This window comes from Mastacembelus armatus, chromosome 23, assembly GCF_900324485.2.
Source record: "Mastacembelus armatus chromosome 23, fMasArm1.2, whole genome shotgun sequence".
Lineage (NCBI taxonomy): Eukaryota > Metazoa > Chordata > Actinopteri > Synbranchiformes > Mastacembelidae > Mastacembelus > Mastacembelus armatus.
The window spans coordinates 2,651,881-2,670,457 of NC_046655.1; the positions used below are offsets into that span (position 1 = coordinate 2,651,881).

Here is an 18,577-nt window from a genome sequence, read left to right on the forward strand (position 1 = left end):
ACGAGCTTTACACTTCTTTCCACTTCACTAATTTGCTACGTTGACATTTACCAAATCGCTGTGTTCTATTTGGGGCAATGTAAGTGCAGCTGCAGACGCTGAGTTTGCTGTTGATCTTCACGAACCCAATACATATTTTTCAGCTACATTATTTTATCGCTTTTAAACACTTTCAGCTATAAATGTTTTTACACAGAAAACCTAAAAATACATTTATAAACAATGAAGGCAAGTGAAAGAAAACAGAACACTTGGGCCGTAGCCGACGTAGCCTATCATTGGAGGAGTACGCAAACGCACCACGAGAGCTCATCGACTATCATGGCGTCTCCCTTGAAGGGGGACTGGCACTGGAGAAAGTAGCTACTGCCATTTATCAAATTTCTCCTTTGAACGGAGCAGTTGCCGCCGAGTGACGAGGTTTCTTGCAGCGGGTAGCCACCATGGGGACTGTCCATGCTAAGGTAAACCTCATTTCTTCCTGATAGCGGGTTTTTCTGCTGATGTTGGGCCATGACCTCCTTGCCCGGTGTGTGCTGGATGTTGTGTGGCAGAGCAACAAAGAAGGAGTGGGCGGCTTTTTCAAGTTTATACGGAAAACCTGCACATACAGTCTCTTATCCCAGTATCAATACCTGTTAATTCATTAATTCAACTTAATTCATTTAACATGTCGACGCTCCTGTGCAGGAGCTACTCAGTCTGGACTAACTCACCATGTGCTGTGACTTCCACTGAGACCTAACCAGCTCCCGTCAAAGCTTCCATCCATACTTGTTGTCGTGTCTTGTATTGGACTGTGTTAGGCCTAATTATAAGCTGTGATTATGTCACCTCACAGTGGAACATTCAATGGTACAGACAGCCTCACTGAAATTAGTGTCTTGTGCTCCAGAGTCTGGATCCTCTCCCGATGCATGGCCGGGAGTTGGGCGTCCACCCTGATGACATGGTGGACACTCCAGAACCGGAGCAGGAGGCCAAGCAGGAGATCCTGGAAAACAAAGATGTGAGTAGTAGTTGTGGAATCATGGTGGTGTGAAATGTAAAAAAAGTTTATGTACAAGTAGTTAGAAACTGTAGTATATTGGGATGGCTGAGCAATATGTAGGGCATACACACCATGGTGAAATGTGGCAGAACATAACTGGAAAACCACAATATGTGTCAGCCAAGTCATACATTATAACTTAAACACACACAGGGGTACATATAAAGCTGGCATGCATGTGCAACAAGGTACAATTTTACTCATCACTGTTGAGGTCAAATTTGTAACTGGACAATTCCAGCTTCACATGTGTATCCTGATAGAAAATACATAAATAAATACATTTTGAACATGTTTCCATTCATACATGATGGTGAATACAAGTGAAATGTTTTTGATCGCAGGTGGTTGTCCAACATGTCAACATCCAAGGTCTTGGAAGAACCAAGGAGGATCTCCTGGGTTATGAGATCTCTGATGTTTTCCATGCCAAAAACCTCATTGATGTATGTATTTATGACCTCCGCGCACTGTTCTGGTGGTGATATTTCTAAACTGTAAGAATAGGCATCAGCTTTACAGTCATCTTTTGCCTTAAGCTGATAGCACTCAATAGCTGACATGTCCTGAAGTTCACAAAGTTTCTGTCTTGGTTACAGGTGATGAAAAAAGCTCACATTGCCAGACAGAGGCTGCTCCGCCTGGGAATCTTTAAAGAGGTGGAGGTTCTTATTGATACATCTGAAGGTAAATGAGTGCAGTCCAATGGAAACGACAGGATGTTTGAACTCACCTGCCTGTCAGTGCCTTCCATTTATTTGTGTTTTGATTGGGCATTTGGGCAGTCTGTTTTGAAATGGGTTTTGTGTGAAAGAATAGCTGCACACACCCTGATTGGCTATGCCTCCTCAGGTAAAGACGCTCTTCCCAATGGTCTGGATGTTACTTTTGAGGTGACAGAGATTAAGAGATTGACTGGAAGCTACAACACTATGGTCGGCAACAATGAAGGAAGCATGGTGAGAGCATACAGTTCATGACATTCATATCCACATCGTAACAACACTGGTGGACACCTGCCAGCCTAAATGACTACAGAAGAACATGCCCTGTCTCTTAGGTGCTGGGTCTGAAGCTGCCTAACATGTTTGGCAGAGCTGAGAAACTCACCTTTCAGTTCTCCTACGGGACTAAGGAGACATCCTACGGCCTGTCCTTCTTCAAGCCCCAGCCTGGACACTTTGAACGCAAGTATGTCGACCACACAGACCCCATATATTCTCATTTTTTCCAGTAGGACTACACCCACCGGAATGTTTGCATATTTTATTAAATACAAATGCACTTGTTATATTGAATCACTGACTATTATTGGTGTCGTCTCCTTCAGCCTCACTTTAAACATGTACAAAGTCACCGGTCAGTTCCCATGGAGCTCCTTAAAAGAGACTGACAGAGGTGTGTCTGCAGAGCTAAACGTAAGAGCCTGTGTGTGTGTGTGTGTGTGTGTGTGTGTGTGTGTGTGTGTGTGTGTGTGTGTGTGTGTGTGTGTGTGTGTGTGTGTGTGTGTGTGTGTGTGTGTGTGTCATATTTGTGTCGTTAGAATCAAGATTTTAGTAATAGTTCTCCATCCTCTTGTTGTCCTGCAGTTTCCTCTTGGGATCACCAACCACACGCTGAAGTGGGAGGGTGTGTGGAGGGAGCTGGGCTGCCTTGCACGCAGCGCTTCCTTTGCTGTGCGAGAGGAGAGCGGGCACTCACTGAAATCTGCCCTCTCGGTATGACGTCAAAACTTTTTCTAGCTCCCAGTGTTTATGACTTTTAGTTTTATTGTTTCCTGTAAAAAAAAATTTTTTTAAATAGTTTTCAGGAATTGTTTCTGAGGGTTATTAAACCATTTTTTCATGTGGGTTTTGTCTGTAGCACACCCTGTCAATCGACTCAAGGAATTCTGCCATTTTCCCCAGCAGAGGTGCCTTACTCCGGATAAACCAGGTGAGTTTTCCTATGTGTGTCCCTGTGTTTGCATATGCACGCTTCTTATCTTGCTCTTTCTGCCTCTCCAAACAAAAAGCTACCTGAACTGTGTTGTAAAATACATAACAAATTGTTTAATGGGTTACCAATTCCCCCTCTCACTTCTCTTGTATGTCTCCACCCTGCAGGAGCTGGCTGGTTACACAGGAGGAGATGCCAGCTTCTTGAAAGAGGATTTTGAGCTGCAACTGAACAGACGACTCTTCTGGGACTCAGTAAGACAGAAATCATTGCTGTGATTAGCTTCTTAAAGCTTTTTCGTTGTTTTTGTGTACAGTTTGTTCTTGTATAAATGGAGTCTGTGCAGCTTGATTTCCAGTCCTGCTGAGATCAAATACAAGTGGTGGTGGTGCACTTAAAGAGCCACTAGGGGGCAGTAAATATGTCTTTATTGTTTTTTGCCTTTTCCTGTTTGAGTCCAAACACTTTGTGTCAGGTTAGTGTGTAAAAAGGGAATGTTTTGTGTCCTCTCAGGTTTTTTCAGCTTCTTTCTGGGGTGGTCTGCTTTATCCCATTGGAGGACAGCCATCCTGCATTGCTGATAGGTATTTTTGATTTATCCAAGAGCTTGCATCTGTCTCTGACATGTCCCTACGTCTTCTGTCAGAGACTTCAGCTAATCACTGCTATGTAATAATCTCACTGTATCCTTTTGCATGTAGGTTTGACTTTTTTCAAATTATAGAATTGTGGACAGTACTTCACCGTGTGGACAGTTCAGTAGTACTTGTATATTTTGTACAGGTTCTACCTTGGAGGTCCCACCAGTGTACGAGGATTTGGGATGTATAGTATTGGGCCACAAAGTGAAGGTAAAAATGAAGTCACTGATATTTACTCTAAAATATATACACTATAGATATACAGCTCAAGGGCTGCACAAGACATTTCCTCGAATTGTACTTGCCTTTGTCAAATTTATTTTCAGGTGATTATCTGGGTGGAGAAGCATACTGGGCAGGGGGGCTGCACCTCTACACCCCTCTCCCCTTCAGACCAGGAAAAGGTGGCTTCGGAGACCTCTTCCGGACACATTTCTTTCTCAACGCTGGCAACCTATGTAACCTAAACTACGGTGGGTACACTCCCATTATCAATACATCCCATTCCTACTGTGTTACAACGAGTCGAGACTTGCTAAAATAATAACAACAGTGTGGAAATGTAAATAAATATTTAGAATACTATAGTGTAATACATTGGACTTCTCACTTGTTATTTTTAAGAGACCCGTGCTCTAGAAGATTTCTCAAATAATGATTTTTGAATTGAGTCTGGTCTGAGTTGCAGTGTGACATATTGAGTGTTACATGTGTAGGTGACGGTCCTCGAGCACACCTTCAGAAGCTAGCTGAGTGTATTCGCTGGTCGTACGGAGCAGGCATTGTGCTGCGGCTTGGAAACATTGCCAGACTTGAGCTCAACTACTGTGTGCCCATGGGAGTTCAGAGTGGAGACAGGTAGTACTGCACAAGAGCACTGATGTTTGTTCCCGATTTACAGTGGTATCCCTAGATCTGTAGCCATGCTAACAGCATGGTTGTATGGATGGCAAAGCCTCTAGGTCACTCAGCCCACCACTTTCTTTCCTCTCATAGGATATGTGACGGCGTCCAGTTTGGAGCAGGAATCCGCTTCCTGTGACACTGTTACTCAACTGCTGTCCAGAAGATGGAGAATGTCTTGTCATTTGTCACCTTGTTGTAGAGAGTGTAACAGTACCATGGGTCCTTTGTCACTGGGATATATGTCTGAACCCCCTACCAACCTTCCTTTGATATACAGCAGTTAAGACTTTTAGAAGACAGTGTGCTGGGCTGCACAGTGAGCCTTTTCTTAGCCTGTACAGACATGGGAGTTGAAAGTACCCAGATGGAAGTTTTCTTAGTAATGCTTTATTTTGCATGTGTTGTATTTTTCAGATAACTTCCTAGAAACTTTTCTATTCTTTTAAATCAGTTGACAAGTATATTTCCAAGACAGAACACTAGAATTTGGCAGTAATAATAATGGAAAGGAGAAAGTCTTAGCTGCTACAGGTATATGTTTGCTTGCTATAATTAAGATTTTATGAAAAGACTGGAAATTATGTATTAGTTGCACATTCTTCCAGCATGTTTGGGCCTATTCTCTTCAGCAGACTGTTGAATTGTGGTTTGGTTTTAATGTTCTCTTTCCTTGATTGACATCTCCAGCAGTGAAACATTGTCTGTGGAGAAGTCATCTGCCAATGATTTCACCCACTGTGTTAACTGTGGTGACACAAAGTAAGTTATTTGCCTGAATATTGTTTGTCTTTCAGAAGTGCGGCTTGTTAATAATTTTGACAGTTTAATGTACACCACCCCATCTCCTAACCTGATGAGCATGATTGAGTTGCACCCTGTGGTTGAAAGACTACAGTAGCAGCAAGGACACAAACTGTAAGAAACCAGCAGCTTCTTAATCTGAACAGTTTCATAAGGAAGGTAATCCACGCTGACTGTCATCTGAAGCAAATAATGGTGGGTTGATGCTCTGAGTGACATTCACCACCAGTGCTCTTACCTTTAGTCCTGTTTTGGCTGTTGTTGAAGCTCTTCACAAATAAATCATAGCTGTTCTCCTGGTTTTTTCTTTGGATGCTTTGTGGTTTCTCAGATACACACTGAATACTCAAATGCAGAAATGCAGATATCAGTCCTTTATTTTTTAATATGGGTCTAAGGTTGAGTACCTTTCACTTCTGTTGAATGGATGCCAGATCAGAGCTTGTCCTGTGTGGGAGTCCAGACAGGTGTACAGCAGGTGAATGCTTCACAGCCAAAGATCCACCACTACAGTGCCTTGCAAAAGTATTCACCCCCCTTTGCCTTTAACTTTTTTTCTTGCATTACAACCTGGAATTTAAATGGATTTGTATTTGGCTTTTATGTCGTGGATCTACACAAAATAGGTGAAGTTGATGAAGTAAGATGAAATAAAATGTTTTTAAAAATTCTAAAAAAAATGAAAACTGGTGTGTGCATTTGTATTCACCCCCATTGCTAGGAAGCTCCTAAATAAGTTCTGGTGCTGCCAAACTTAAATTAAGTCCAGTTGCCTACAGTGTCACATCATCTCAGCATACATATATACCTGCTCTGAAAAGCCCCAGAGTCTGCAACACCACTGAGCAAAAGGCAGCATCAAGTCAGCAACACAATGAAGACCAAGGAGCTCTTCAAACAGGTTAGGAACAAACTTTTAGGGTAGTATAAATCAGGGTTGGGTTACAAAAAATATCCCAAACTTTGAACATCCCAGGAAGCACCATTAAATCCATAATTGCAAAGTGGAAAGAATATGGCACCACAGTAATGTTGCCAAGAGAGGGTCACCACCAAAACTCACAGACCAGGCAAGGAGGGATGTAATTGGAGTGTCTATCCATAGGACCCCTAATAACCGTACACTCCACAGAGCTGGGCTTAATAGAAAAATGGCCAGAAGAAAGCTCTTGCTTAAAGAAAAAACAGGAAAGAACATGTTGAGTTTGCAAAAAGTCACATGGGGGCACTCCCCAAACATCTGGAAGAAGGTACTGTGGTCAGATGAGACTTAAAGACTGCTGTACACCCGCAGAAACCCATCCAAATTGAGGAAGCTGGAGGAGTTTTGCATGGAAGATTGGGCAAAAATCCGAGTGGCTAGATGTGCTAAGCTCACAGGGACATATCCAAAAAATTTGAGAATGAAAAAAAACACAGTACTCTGGAAATTTATGTTTGAAATTACACAATTTGAAATAAACTATTCACTATGAAATAAAGTGAAACTCAGACTGCATAAATTTAGAAGAGTGGTTTTGTGCTCAGAGGTGATACAATTTCAAACTTTGTTATTCCGACACTAATATATTTCAGCTCTTGGTCATTTGCTTCTATAAAAATGCTATGAGCCTTGACAAACCCCACGCGTGACCGCGCGATCGAGGAGGTGTTGTGCGCCGCGTGAACGCGCACGTACTGCGCCTAGCAGAACGTCTTGTGCCTGCGGCAGCAAGCACACAGTACAGCACTGGCTCTGGCACTACGGTCACACGCACAGAGGCAGGTGTGTGTGTGAACAGCAGCTCGGACTCCTGCAGCACCTGGATTGGCTTGTTTTAAAGGCGCTCTTACTGACAGAAACACCGCCATCATGTTGTGGACCGCGAGTCAAGTCTTAAGGGGATTCTCCACCTCGTCCGTGAGTGACACTGCATTTGCTGCTTCTTGCAGCACCACAGAATGCATAATGCTGTCGATGCTTATGTTGCATTCATTAAAGTGTTCATACTGATAAATACTGGCGCACTCCAGGTCGTGGTGCCACGCAGAGGACTGAGTCAGGCTCGGCTCTGATAAGACAATCAATGAGTCATAGTTTAGTTCCAGGTCTTCGTCGTCGCTCTGATATTTTCAACAAAACCAGTAAATGTTGATGCACAGTAGGCTACCAGTTTGCCACGTGACCTGTCCGTCTGTGCTCCTACTGTACCGGCCCTGGCGGCACAAGATCTGGAGGAGTTGCATCAGCATATGAGTCCACACTGTAGAGCGTCAGCGGCTTATCCTGCACGGCTGCAGACATCATTCCTCAGAATAGCGGGGGCTGTTTTGCAGGCAGATGCAGTGTGGTTTCCCCAGTGCTGTCAGAACCATAGAAAGTCGCAAAATGCAGTGTAATAACAGAGACAGGACTTTGACAGGACCTTAAGCACAGGGAACCTGAAACCTCCATCTACCACACATGTGCTACTACAGCCCTATATTGGAGGGGGCTCAGGCATGCACTCGGACTACTGCCTGGATGAGTGCAGCCTGTGAGCTCACAGGTTTTCTCAGAGCTGGTTTTAACCAGGGGCAAAGCTCTCATGACCATGGCCAGGGGCAAGCATGGGTCCCCCTTAAATCCCACCCCTTTAAGCTAATCACTTTTTACACTGCAAATATAGGATGAATGGGAATAACATTTAAATGGAAACTACAAGAATTTAAAGTAAAATATTTAAAATATATTTTTTAAAATTACCTAGACATATTAGACAAGAAAATGTATCACCAAATATTTTGATTATTGATTAGTTATTTATGTATTAAGTATTGTTTCAAGTGCTTTAAAACTGGCAGTTTTTGTGGTCAAATTATTTGCTGCAACTTAAGCATTATTGGTCTCTAAAATTGTCTTTTGATAAATTAGTGCTGCTTTGGACTGTCACTTTTTATTCAAAATTCAAACATTTGTTCACACAGGGGCAAAATAATATTTTAACAGTAATGACATAATAATAATGATGATCACTATATAAAAAAGGCCTTTTGCTGTACTTTGCATTCTTTAAGTCTGACTATGATGATTGATCCTGATGTCCAGCCAACTGAAAGCAAGCTGTTGCCATGTAGTTTGAAAGCTCAGACCACAAGACAAAGCTACCTGAGGATTAGTGTAGTATCCAGTGTATTTGGAGCTTGGCCCACACTTGAGACTAAAAATCAGGATGTCTCAGCTTCTGCTGCCTTAACTTCAACAAATGTTTTTTTTATTTGTCTCTAACAAGTCCTCAAACTTTATGTGAGCCAAGTAAAGAATTGCTGGACTGCCCCTTTTAAGAGTTGTCTTTGATGGGCCCTCTGGCCCCTGTTGCTACAGATGTTGCTACAGTCTTCTACAGTTGTTTGCTGCTTAAACCACCTTTCCATTTGATGACTTGCATACATCCAAAGTATTTAAGTGACAAGAGAAGACGACAGTGTTGCTAATCTTGCAAAGATGTATTTCTAGAATTCCTTCTATATTCTCGAAGCTGAAACGGATGTGTTCTTTACTCTCATTGCAGCACTATTACCAGAATAAGCTAAAACTAGCTATAATTGGCCAGAGCCTGTTTGGTCAAGAGGTGTACAGCAACCTGAGGAGGCAGGGTCACAAAGTGGTCGGTGTGTTCACAGTCCCTGACAAGGATGGCAAGGCAGACCCCCTGGGTAAGTTGACTTTTCTTCCCTCTGGGCTTATCCTGTCAAGTCTCTGGTTTTCTCCGATCCGTACACCAACCAGGCTGCCTACATCAGTGTTCCTGGTCCTGCAGGTATTCTTATTATTGAATGCTTACCAAGTATGTAGACATCTTGTGAACGAAAGAGATCAAACATTTTTTACTGTATTTGTAGAAGAAGTAAGACAAAATCTTTGATGTGACTCTCTGATAATCCTGTGAACCTCTCAGAGAGGCCAGCTCTGTGGTTGAGGTAGATGCATGTTGACTCTACAGTGGTCCTGGACAAAGACGAGCTTTTATCCCACGTTAGCTGCGGGATAGTGGTTCCATTGTCTGTGCAGGGAGAGGCCTTGTGTGACCTGGAAATGCAGCTCTGAAGTGAAATGTCTGCAATCAGGCTGCTGATTTTCTAGGAAGCATCATCACCATATCACCATCATCATCCTGACCGCTGCATTCCCTCTGCATACAGTATATAGTAATATATAGGACTTGATGCATTTGATAAAGTAATTTTTATACTCCCTTGACGGAGCAAATGTTTCCTGCCATCCACAGGTGCTGTAAACTGTATCGGTAAATTCTCTTGTCCTCTTTCAGCGGTGGCAGCAGAGAAAGATGGGACACCTGTGTTCAAGTTCCCACGGTGGCGGGTGAAGGGGAAGCCCATCCCAGAGGTGGTAGAGGCCTACAAAGCAGTGGGCGCTGAGCTCAACGTCTTGCCCTTCTGCTCCCAGTTTATCCCCATGAACATCATCGACCACCCCAAGCATGGCTCCATCATCTATCACCCCTCCATCCTGCCCCTGCACAGGGGAGCCTCAGCCATCAACTGGTGAGAACATCAGTGAATAATGACACAGTGTCAACAAACTCAGTGAGCACACTGAATTGTATTGTGAGACCACACTGTGAATGGAATTTTGACATGAAAGCAGCATTGCAGTGATTTTAGTATTTTACTTCCATAAAGTTGAGTGTGTTTTTTCCAGTAGAAGAGAATATTTCTGTTTGACTGCTCCCAGTCTCAACAATGAGCCAAACATATTGTTTAAGAGAGTAATTTGGCTTTATCTTCACATATATATAAAGTACAGACAACACTCAGTAAGAATTATTGGTATGTGTGTGTCTCCAGGACGCTGATCCACGGTGATAAGAAAGCTGGCTTCACGGTGTTCTGGGCTGACGATGGGCTGGACACAGGACCGATCCTGCTGCAGAGGGAGTGCGCTGTTGAGTCCAGTGACACTGTGGACACACTCTACAACCGTTTCCTCTTCCCAGAGGGCATCAGGGCCATGGTAACCACAGGGAATTTGATATTTTTGTGAACTGGTGTTTTTTAATCACAGGATGGCACAGAAGCATATTGACAGCATTCATAAAAAAATCATTAAGCAGTCAAGATAGATTATGTTTATAGATACATATAGTTGACTGAGATGTCCCACTGACACTGTTTCCTGGTGCAGGTGGAGTCAGTGCAGCTCATTGCTGATGGAAAGGCCCCTCGGGTCCCCCAGACAGAGGAAGGGGCCAGCTATGAGGGCATTCAGAAGAAGTCCAATGCCAGGGTGAGACTTGTCATGAATGACAGCAGCCTGAAGTCACACTGTATCATGTGACTAGAATATACTGTGGCTCCTTTTCATTTGTTTAGGCTTTAGGCTGATTTAACTGGTTATTTTGTTGGTAGTATACAGGATGTTAAAATGCATGTTTAGGTGTTAAGTTGCTCTTTAGATAAATGAAATCAAACACCAAGCCAACAGAGCAGTAGTATTTCAGCACTGGATCACAGGAAGGGTGTAAAAATCCACCAAAAAAAGAGAAGAAACTGATACTGCACTGCACAATGCACCTTCATTCAGTTACCAGCATGGAAATTTACTATCAGCTCAAGGCCAGACATGTATGGAGAGAGTGACTGGTGGGACAAGTGAACGACAGAGGTGGGGCTGAATTGGCTGCTCTCTGATTTGTCACTTTGAGTCACGTTGCTGGCACTGTGTTTGAAGCTGCTATTCTTAGTGCAGAGGGTTCTTTTCAACAGTTATTTTTCCACGTGTCAGTTTAGCTAATGGCAGTCAGCTGTTGGGCTTCCCTCTGAGCTGTCTTCATGTTGACTCTGGCTTCTTTTGTGTGCCTCAGGTTAACCTGGCCCAACCAGCTGAGGCCATCCACAACTGGATCCGTGGTCACGACAAAGTCCCTGGTGCCTGGACTGTCATTGATGGTCAGGTGCGTTTCTGAAACTCAGAAGCAAGTACAATTCAAATGCAACACAAAAAAACACTTATTGTGAGGTCAGGCTGAAGCTGATATTTAATGTCTTAAAACTCTTACATTTAAACGAAAACTAATTTGACACCCCGTTAAAACAGAATATTATAAATTATTATAAAATATCCAGGTGTAATGCCTCTCTGTGTGTATTTCCTCAGTCTGTGACCCTGTATGGTTCGTCCATGTTAGGGGGGTCGGTACCAGCTGGTCAGCCACTGGAGATCGAGGGGGCATCTCGGCCCGGTCTGATCGCGAAGAATGGGCTCATCCTATATGGAACTGATGGGAAAGCTGTGAGTGTGTCTGTAGTTTGCTATACTACAGAACAAACATTCAGATAAAAACAGGAATAGGATAGCTGGTGGAGTGTGATAACACTATGCTCAGGGCACTGTTGGCATCAATGCTGCTGGATGATTCTCCTCTTGACCTGCTGGTGTTTGTTCCAAAGCTCCTGGTGAAGAACCTGCAGTTTGAAGATGGAAAGATGATCCCTGCTTCTAAATACTTCTCTTCTGGAGAAAGCTCCAGTGTGGACCTGACAGATGCTGAGAAGAAGATGGCTGAGGAGATCAGGGCAAGTATTAACTCATTCTTTTTAACCTTTAAGTGTTTTAGAAATGGCTTAAACTTCAGTGTAACATTTGTGTGTTAGTAAAACAGCCTGTGATGTTTTTTTTAAATCATAGACCATCTGGAAGGGCATCCTCAGCAACGTCGCAGCCATCGAGGACACTACAGACTTCTTCAAGTCTGGAGCTGCTTCCATGGATGTGGTCAGGTGCAGTGCAGTGACTGGTCAGAAATTGTCCACGTGTTACTTTAGGCCAGAGGTTTCAACATCACAGCAGATCCAAAATAAATGTATAAAGTGTTACAAAAACTGTGTTTTTAATATTACTTTCCTAACCCAGTCAGTATTTCTCAGACTGGAGTGATCTATAAGATTTTTAGGTGAAATCATTGCACCTGTGCATTACTGTCTGTTGTGCTCAGAGAAAAGTAGCTTCTCTCCTAACTTCCTGGGATAATGTACTTGAGAATTATTATAAACTAGGTGCTGTTATGCAAAAAATATATATAAATAAATAAAATAAAAACAGACAGAAAGCACTGGTATGGAGGTACTGGTATGTTTGTGTCCAGGCTGGTGGAGGAGCTGAAGCAGAAGTGTGCCAGTGTGCAGTTGCAGAATGAGGATGTGTATATGGCCACCACCTTCCAAGACTTCATCCAGATGTTTGTCCGCAAGCTGAGAGGGGAAGACCAGGAGGAGGAGCTGGACATTGACTATGTGAGTCTGAGCAGCAGCTGTTACTGTGTCACTGTAGCCTGTTATATATTCATATTATAATAAATGTTCTTCCTTCTACTCAGGCAACCAAAGAAGTGAACAACATGACAGTGAAAATGCCATACCAGTGCTTTATCAATGGCAAGTTTGAGGATGCAGAAAATGGCAAGACCTATGATACCATCAATCCTACTGATGGATCTGTGAGTGATGTCACATATGAAAGCCTACACACCTACGGTACCGGAAGATAAAGTTATAAGGAATCATTCAGTGCACATGTGGACTGTGTGTGACCATCACATCCTTCACCCAGGTAATCTGCAAAGTGTCCTATGCCTCAGTGGAGGACGTGGACCGGGCAGTGGCAGCTGCCAAAGAAGCCTACGATAACGGTCTGTGGGGGAAGATGAACCCTAGAGACAGAGGAAGTCTACTTTACAAGTATGTAGCTCCACCTGGAGGATTGCTACAGCCCTTTGTGAACACTAAAGCTAGAAGCATACTTTAAATTTCAGTCCAGTTACTGCTTAGTAGTAATGGTAATAATGCAGTCATGTTGTACTCCTTAAGGTTTAGGTTACATTACATTTATGCCCTCTGACCTTCTCTGTCCAGACTTGCAGACCTAATGGAGGAACACCAGGAGGAGTTAGCCACCATTGAGTCCATTGACTCAGGAGCTGTGTACACACTGGCCCTCAAGACCCACGTTGGCATGTCTATCCAGACCTTCCGCTACTTTGCTGGCTGGTGCGACAAAATTCAGGTAGGTTAATGATTAACAAGGTTTCCCTTTGGCTAGAACACAAACTGCAGGTTTATATCGTTGATTATAATACCAGACAGTGGTTTGTTGCAGGGCAAGACGATCCCCATCAACCAGGCCCGGCCCAACCGCAATCTGACCTTCACAAAGAAAGAACCTCTGGGGTAAATGCACACATTTTTATTCTGTAAGTTCTATGGTTACTGTGTGGAGAGCTATGTGTGATTTTGCTGTGACAGTGTGTGTGCTATAGTCATCCCATGGAACTACCCTCTCATGATGCTGGCATGGAAAAGTGCTGCCTGTCTTGCTGCTGGAAACACACTCGTGCTTAAACCAGCACAGGTGAGTACACAGTATGCACACACACATTATGAATAAAGGCCCTCACACACCTGTAGTACATGCACTGCGCAGAGAGCTTTTCTAGTACTGTGTGGTTTTAATTCTACGCACTGGAGCAGATGTTGAGCCAGCCTGGTTTCTCTGTTTTATGTGTATTTTTTTTCTACAGGTCACTCCACTGACAGCCCTCAAGTTTGCTGAACTTTCAGTGAAAGCTGGCATTCCAAAAGGAGTCATCAATATTTTACCAGGTTCAGGTAATGAACACAGATGCAGTATCAGTATATTAAAACAAAGTCCATTTTATCTTGGTTGCACAAGGATACATTTACCCAACATACATCTGGCCTGGGAAATCTGCTATTTTCCAAAAATTATAACTGTACATTTTAAAGGACAACTCTAAGGACATTCTAGAAATCTCCACAAGAGCACCAAACTATGGATTACTCCACCGTTGAAAATAGTCCCTAACCCACCTCCCTGATTCCTTTCTCTTCTCCAGGTGGGATGGTAGGACAGCGCCTGTCCGACCACCCAGACATCCGCAAGCTGGGTTTCACTGGCTCCACGCCTATTGGCAAACAGATCATGAAAAGGTATGGCTCAGTAAACCCATTGCTCATTGGCTGAGATAACTGTCAGTTAATATTTGATGCTGCCTTTCTGTGATGTCCTGTTGCAGCTGTGCACTCAGTAACCTGAAGAAGGTTTCTCTGGAGCTGGGAGGGAAGTCACCTCTCATCATCTTCAGCGACTGTGACATCGACAAGGCTGTTCGCATGGTCAGTGAGCTGAACGACAATCAGGATGAGTTCACACCACATTAGAGCTGAAAATTCATTAATTAGTCAACTGACATGAAAAGCATTTCCAGGTATTAAGCTAAACATCTTGTGGTTCCAGCATGTCAAATGGGAAACAGGGAAAATGTGAATGGCATTTTCACTATTTTCAGATTTTTCCTGACCAAATAAATTCTGAAGAATAATCCCTCATTCATCATTCAAAAGATGAATCAATAGGGGTGATAATTGTTTCAGACATACAGAGCAAAGGTACAAGGGAAGGACAAAACGAAACTAAGATCTGTGATTGTGTTTGTGCCTTTCTGTTTCTATTTCTGTGTGTGTGTTGGTGTGTGTGTGCACTGCTCTACAGGGCATGAGCTCTGTGTATTTCAACAAAGGTGAGAACTGCATTGCTGCTGGCCGTCTGTTTGTGGAGGAGTCTATACATGATGAGTTCATCAGCCAAGTGGTGAGTGACACCTCCCTCCTCTGTACACACTGTACAATTGATAGCATATACATACAGCCGTGGGCCTCATAAGAGACACATTTAAAAACTATGGTCACAACTGGAGTTTACTATTCATACTATGGCTCCAGCCCCAAAAATACTGGCTGTCACATTTACCATAATGCATTTAGTTTGAGTAAAACAGAAGAAACAAATGGCCATTTCCCCATCCTGTCCCACTAAGGTGGAGGAGATTCAGAAGATGAAGATTGGAGATCCTTTGGATCGGTCCACAGACCACGGCCCACAGAATCACAAAGCCCACCTGGACAAGCTGCTGGAGTACTGTGACATCGGAGTGAAGGAGGGGGCCACGCTGGTATATGGAGGCAGACAGGTGGACAGGCCAGGTAGAAAACACTGAGCCTGTGGAGCCCAGTAAAACCATTAACTAGCAGCAGAGAAATCCTAATCCACCAAGCATTAACATCAGCTAATCATCTTTTATGGTCATTTTCAGGTTTTTTCATGGAGCCTACTGTGTTCACTGATGTGGAGGACCACATGTTCATTGCCAAAGAGGAGTCTTTTGGTCCTGTCATGGTGGTATCCAAATTCAAAGATGGGTAAGTCGTGAACAGAGAGTCTTGCTGCATTGCTATCATACAGTTTGAGTCACTAACTGGTATTTTCTGGCATTTTCATCCAAACTGCAGTGATGTGGAGGGTGTGCTAGAGAGAGCCAACGACACAGAGTACGGCCTGGCCTCAGGCGTGTTCACCCGTGACATCAACAAGGCCATGTACGTGAGTGAGCGGCTGGAGGCTGGGACAGTATTCATCAACACCTACAACAAGACCGACGTGGCTTCACCTTTTGGAGGCTTCAAGCAGTCCGGCTTTGGCAAAGATCTTGGTGAGTGGAGGCATGGATCTGTGTGAAATTATGTGCACAAATGGTCAGCAGCCCAGAAAGAATTTACCATTAACATTTGACTGACACGTTTGTACTCTGTCTGACCCACAGGAGAGGACGCTCTCATGGAATACCTCAAGACCAAAGCAGTTACTGTGGAGTACTGACACTCTCATAATATCTGTGCTTGAGCCAGAGATTCTTGGGTTTCTGTGTGAAAATCACATCATGGACCATGGACACATAGTTTTAGCCCACCTGAATATACACACATAAACCCCAAGGTGGGCATTGCTTCCCCTGTTGGGAGCCTTTTTCAAGGTTTCAGTACATAAAAGTGTGTTTTATGTTAAAACACACAAATTTCCACCTGGAACTTTTTTCCCCCATTATCAATCACCTCACACTTCTTCACACCCTTTTTAAAATCAGATAAAATCATGCATTTCTCCTGCTGCCCTCACCATTCCTTTAATGTCTCTTTGTTTACTCTTACCTGTGGAGGACGGACTGTCTCAGGTATGTTTTAAATTTCTGTCTGAAATGGATTCTCCATTTTTAGTCTTAACTATTGAGGGCTTTCTGAAATCTTTAATTCAGAAAAGGCATGTGCTGATGTGGTTGCAAAACACTAAGTATTTAATTGTCACTACATAATTTCTATTTTATGCTCATCACATACAATCTCATTGTTTACATCATGTCCTTAAGCTGATTTTTTGTAAATATTTTTAACAAATGAGGGTAAAGAATGATTTGATATATTTTTGACATTGTACTGTCAAACAGAAAACAACTGTATAACACTATGTTATATTCGTTAAAGACCAGCTAGATGTGTTGATGCATCAGTAATAATATGTTGTAAAATTACTTTATATTTGTCACACATTATCAGTGAAGGCAGTAAGGGCTACAAAAGCAAGTGTTTTCCTTCTCACTTGGTGAAAGAGGTGAGAATGTTTAATCACAGCGGTGAATAAAGTTCAATTTGAATTTTACTGTGTAAGGCTGCTTACATTCTAGCATCATTAGATTTAATGGATGATCTGGATGCAGCACAATGTGTGTACAGAGGCTTTTGTTTCATTCGGTACTTATTTTCCAACAGGTCGTGTCCATAAAAAACCGTAACATGAAAGTTGTAGCCTAAAGTGACATGAGCACAAGCACTAAATGATGAAAGGGGAATACAAGGAGATCCACAATGGTGTGCAATCAGAAGTCACATCGTCAGCTTGTGGCCAGACTGGGTGAGGTAATCCCATTATCTCTTCTGGCTCTAGAGGCACTTTTGTAACTATGATCTCAATCCACTGTTCCCATGGGGTTGTGGCAGGTGTGTCTTGACATAGGAGCTTTCTCTTCACTATCTCTGTGTCTGTGAAGCAGGTTTAAAGTATCTCCACACCTGTCATTGGTCAGGTTTACACATATCCCACCTCAGGGGAGAAAGGAAGTCAATATGCAGCCAAATGTCTGTGTAGCTCCTCCTCTACTCGCCCTGCTGGTCCAGAACCTGGATGTGGGCCTTCTTCTTCTTGTCTTTGTCTCCAGGTAGTTTGAGGTTCTGCTCCGTGATCTCATCGTCAGAGTCCGATTCCTCTTCTGAGTCTGATGAATCCTCTTCCTCTTCAGAGTCTGACCCACTGAGCTCCACCAGTGCTACATCCTGAGGACGAAGGGGAAAAAAAAACAATCAAATCACGCAACATAAAGTAAATGTATGAGTTGATTTTCCATGTTTACTGGAAGGAGGCTGGAAAGCACAGACGTACCATCTCTATGACTTTCTGTGCATCCTCCACGCTCTCTATGTCAAAGTGTCCAGCAGGAGCCTCCTCCATCTGCTGCTTCAGCTTCTCGTTGGCCTCGGCCATCTGAGGCAGGAAGCTCTGCAGCCGCTCTAACACTGGTACACAGCATTACACTCATCATATGTCTGGCTCGAATATTTGTTCTTGGTTTTCCTGCAAACAAATCAGTAACAGTGATGTTTTGGTCTTACCGCTGCTTCTGGGGACTCTCTCTGTCTGCAGGGGTCTGTCAGTCCTGGGCTTGAGGAGAAGCTTCTCAGTGAAACCTGGCATCACAAAAAATACAGTACACTAGTGATGTTTCGTGTATTTTTAAGAGTAATAAAGGGCGCAGCGATGAAGCACATGTCTGCCGGCTTGTAACCGCGTTGCTTCACCAACTCAACGTTATTTATTTGCTAGCGTTAACTTTTGTCTACCACGTGTTTCATTCAAACTCTCAACACTCTTATTTTAGCAGCTAAAGAAACATTCAGACCTCCTCCGCTGCCACAAGACAGCAAATCCTGTGACCTCGTTTTCTTCGTGCTTAACTCCATTTCTGAAACGGTTTATGTTTTCATCGAGCAACATCCGGGTGAGAGGTAAAAACAATAAATGTGTGAGCGATGATTGCTACAGCGCCATCTATTGTTCTAGGTGGCGGTCATGAAGTTAGTTGCAAAAAATAAATCTAATATGAACACTGAAAATTAAACAGCCTATCGTTTGTCTGTGTGTCCGTGAATATATAACGAGCTGCTGAGCTTTTTAAATGCTACAGCTACATGTCTCCTGCGCCTGTACCCTGCAATTAAAAACATATATGTGGCACTTTTGATATCGAGAGGTCTCACTCTCACTTGTTTTCGGTACCACAAAACTCGCCAGAAACAGTTG

At 43.2% G+C, this 18,577-nt stretch overlaps 3 protein-coding genes across 3 annotated transcripts; 2 read left to right on the forward strand and 1 right to left on the reverse strand.

Moving 5' to 3' along the window:
- Positions 1–286: 286 nt before the first annotated feature.
- samm50l (sorting and assembly machinery component 50 homolog, like) lies at positions 287–5,636 on the forward strand. Its single transcript, XM_026327407.2, has 15 exons — positions 287–464; positions 896–1,009; positions 1,396–1,497; positions 1,651–1,738; positions 1,904–2,010; positions 2,112–2,242; positions 2,382–2,469; positions 2,641–2,769; positions 2,915–2,986; positions 3,157–3,243; positions 3,503–3,573; positions 3,773–3,840; positions 3,957–4,103; positions 4,347–4,488; positions 4,627–5,636. Exons 1-15 carry the CDS (start codon positions 444–446, stop codon positions 4,670–4,672), a joined length of 1,413 nt encoding a protein of 470 aa, XP_026183192.1. The 5' UTR covers positions 287–443; the 3' UTR covers positions 4,673–5,636.
- A 1,384-nt stretch (positions 5,637–7,020) lies between these two features.
- Positions 7,021–16,882, forward strand: aldh1l2 (aldehyde dehydrogenase 1 family, member L2). Its single transcript, XM_026326848.2, has 23 exons — positions 7,021–7,237; positions 8,868–9,012; positions 9,627–9,861; positions 10,165–10,330; positions 10,502–10,603; positions 11,181–11,270; positions 11,474–11,608; positions 11,767–11,892; positions 12,005–12,096; positions 12,462–12,609; positions 12,693–12,812; positions 12,926–13,053; positions 13,228–13,378; positions 13,472–13,542; positions 13,618–13,723; positions 13,893–13,980; positions 14,229–14,322; positions 14,409–14,508; positions 14,885–14,983; positions 15,210–15,375; positions 15,486–15,591; positions 15,682–15,881; positions 15,993–16,882. Exons 1-23 carry the CDS (start codon positions 7,190–7,192, stop codon positions 16,046–16,048), a joined length of 2,772 nt encoding a protein of 923 aa, XP_026182633.1. The 5' UTR covers positions 7,021–7,189; the 3' UTR covers positions 16,049–16,882.
- nopchap1 (NOP protein chaperone 1) lies at positions 16,808–18,276 on the reverse strand. The gene is made up of 4 exons (XM_026326849.1): positions 18,177–18,276; positions 17,890–17,964; positions 17,660–17,793; positions 16,808–17,553 (listed from the first exon to the last, which is right to left on the reverse strand). Exons 1-4 carry the CDS (start codon positions 18,235–18,237, stop codon positions 17,377–17,379), a joined length of 447 nt encoding a protein of 148 aa, XP_026182634.1. The 5' UTR covers positions 18,238–18,276; the 3' UTR covers positions 16,808–17,376.
- Positions 18,277–18,577: the final 301 nt, after the last annotated feature.

Excerpts from the sequence above, each read along its gene's own strand:
- samm50l (XM_026327407.2), top strand. The coding sequence starts at position 444 with ATGGGGACTGTCCATGCTAAG. Across the intron at positions 2,987-3,156 it reads CCTTACTCCGGATAAACCAG|GAGCTGGCTGGTTACACAGG; the intron begins GTGAGTTTTCCT and ends TCCACCCTGCAG. Across the intron at positions 3,244-3,502 it reads GACGACTCTTCTGGGACTCA|GTTTTTTCAGCTTCTTTCTG; the intron begins GTAAGACAGAAA and ends GTGTCCTCTCAG.
- aldh1l2 (XM_026326848.2), top strand. The coding sequence starts at position 7,190 with ATGTTGTGGACCGCGAGTCAAGTCTTAAGGGGATTCTCCACCTCGTCC. Across the intron at positions 11,609-11,766 it reads ATGGAACTGATGGGAAAGCT|CTCCTGGTGAAGAACCTGCA; the intron begins GTGAGTGTGTCT and ends TTTGTTCCAAAG. Across the intron at positions 13,543-13,617 it reads ACAAAGAAAGAACCTCTGGG|TGTGTGTGCTATAGTCATCC; the intron begins GTAAATGCACAC and ends TTGCTGTGACAG.
- nopchap1 (XM_026326849.1), bottom strand. The coding sequence starts at position 18,237 with ATGGAGTTAAGCACGAAGAAAACGAGGTCACAGGATTTGCTGTCTTGT. Across the intron at positions 17,794-17,889 it reads GAGAGTCCCCAGAAGCAGCG|TGTTAGAGCGGCTGCAGAGC; the intron begins GTAAGACCAAAA and ends GCTGTGTACCAG. Across the intron at positions 17,554-17,659 it reads CACAGAAAGTCATAGAGATG|GATGTAGCACTGGTGGAGCT; the intron begins GTACGTCTGTGC and ends CTTCGTCCTCAG.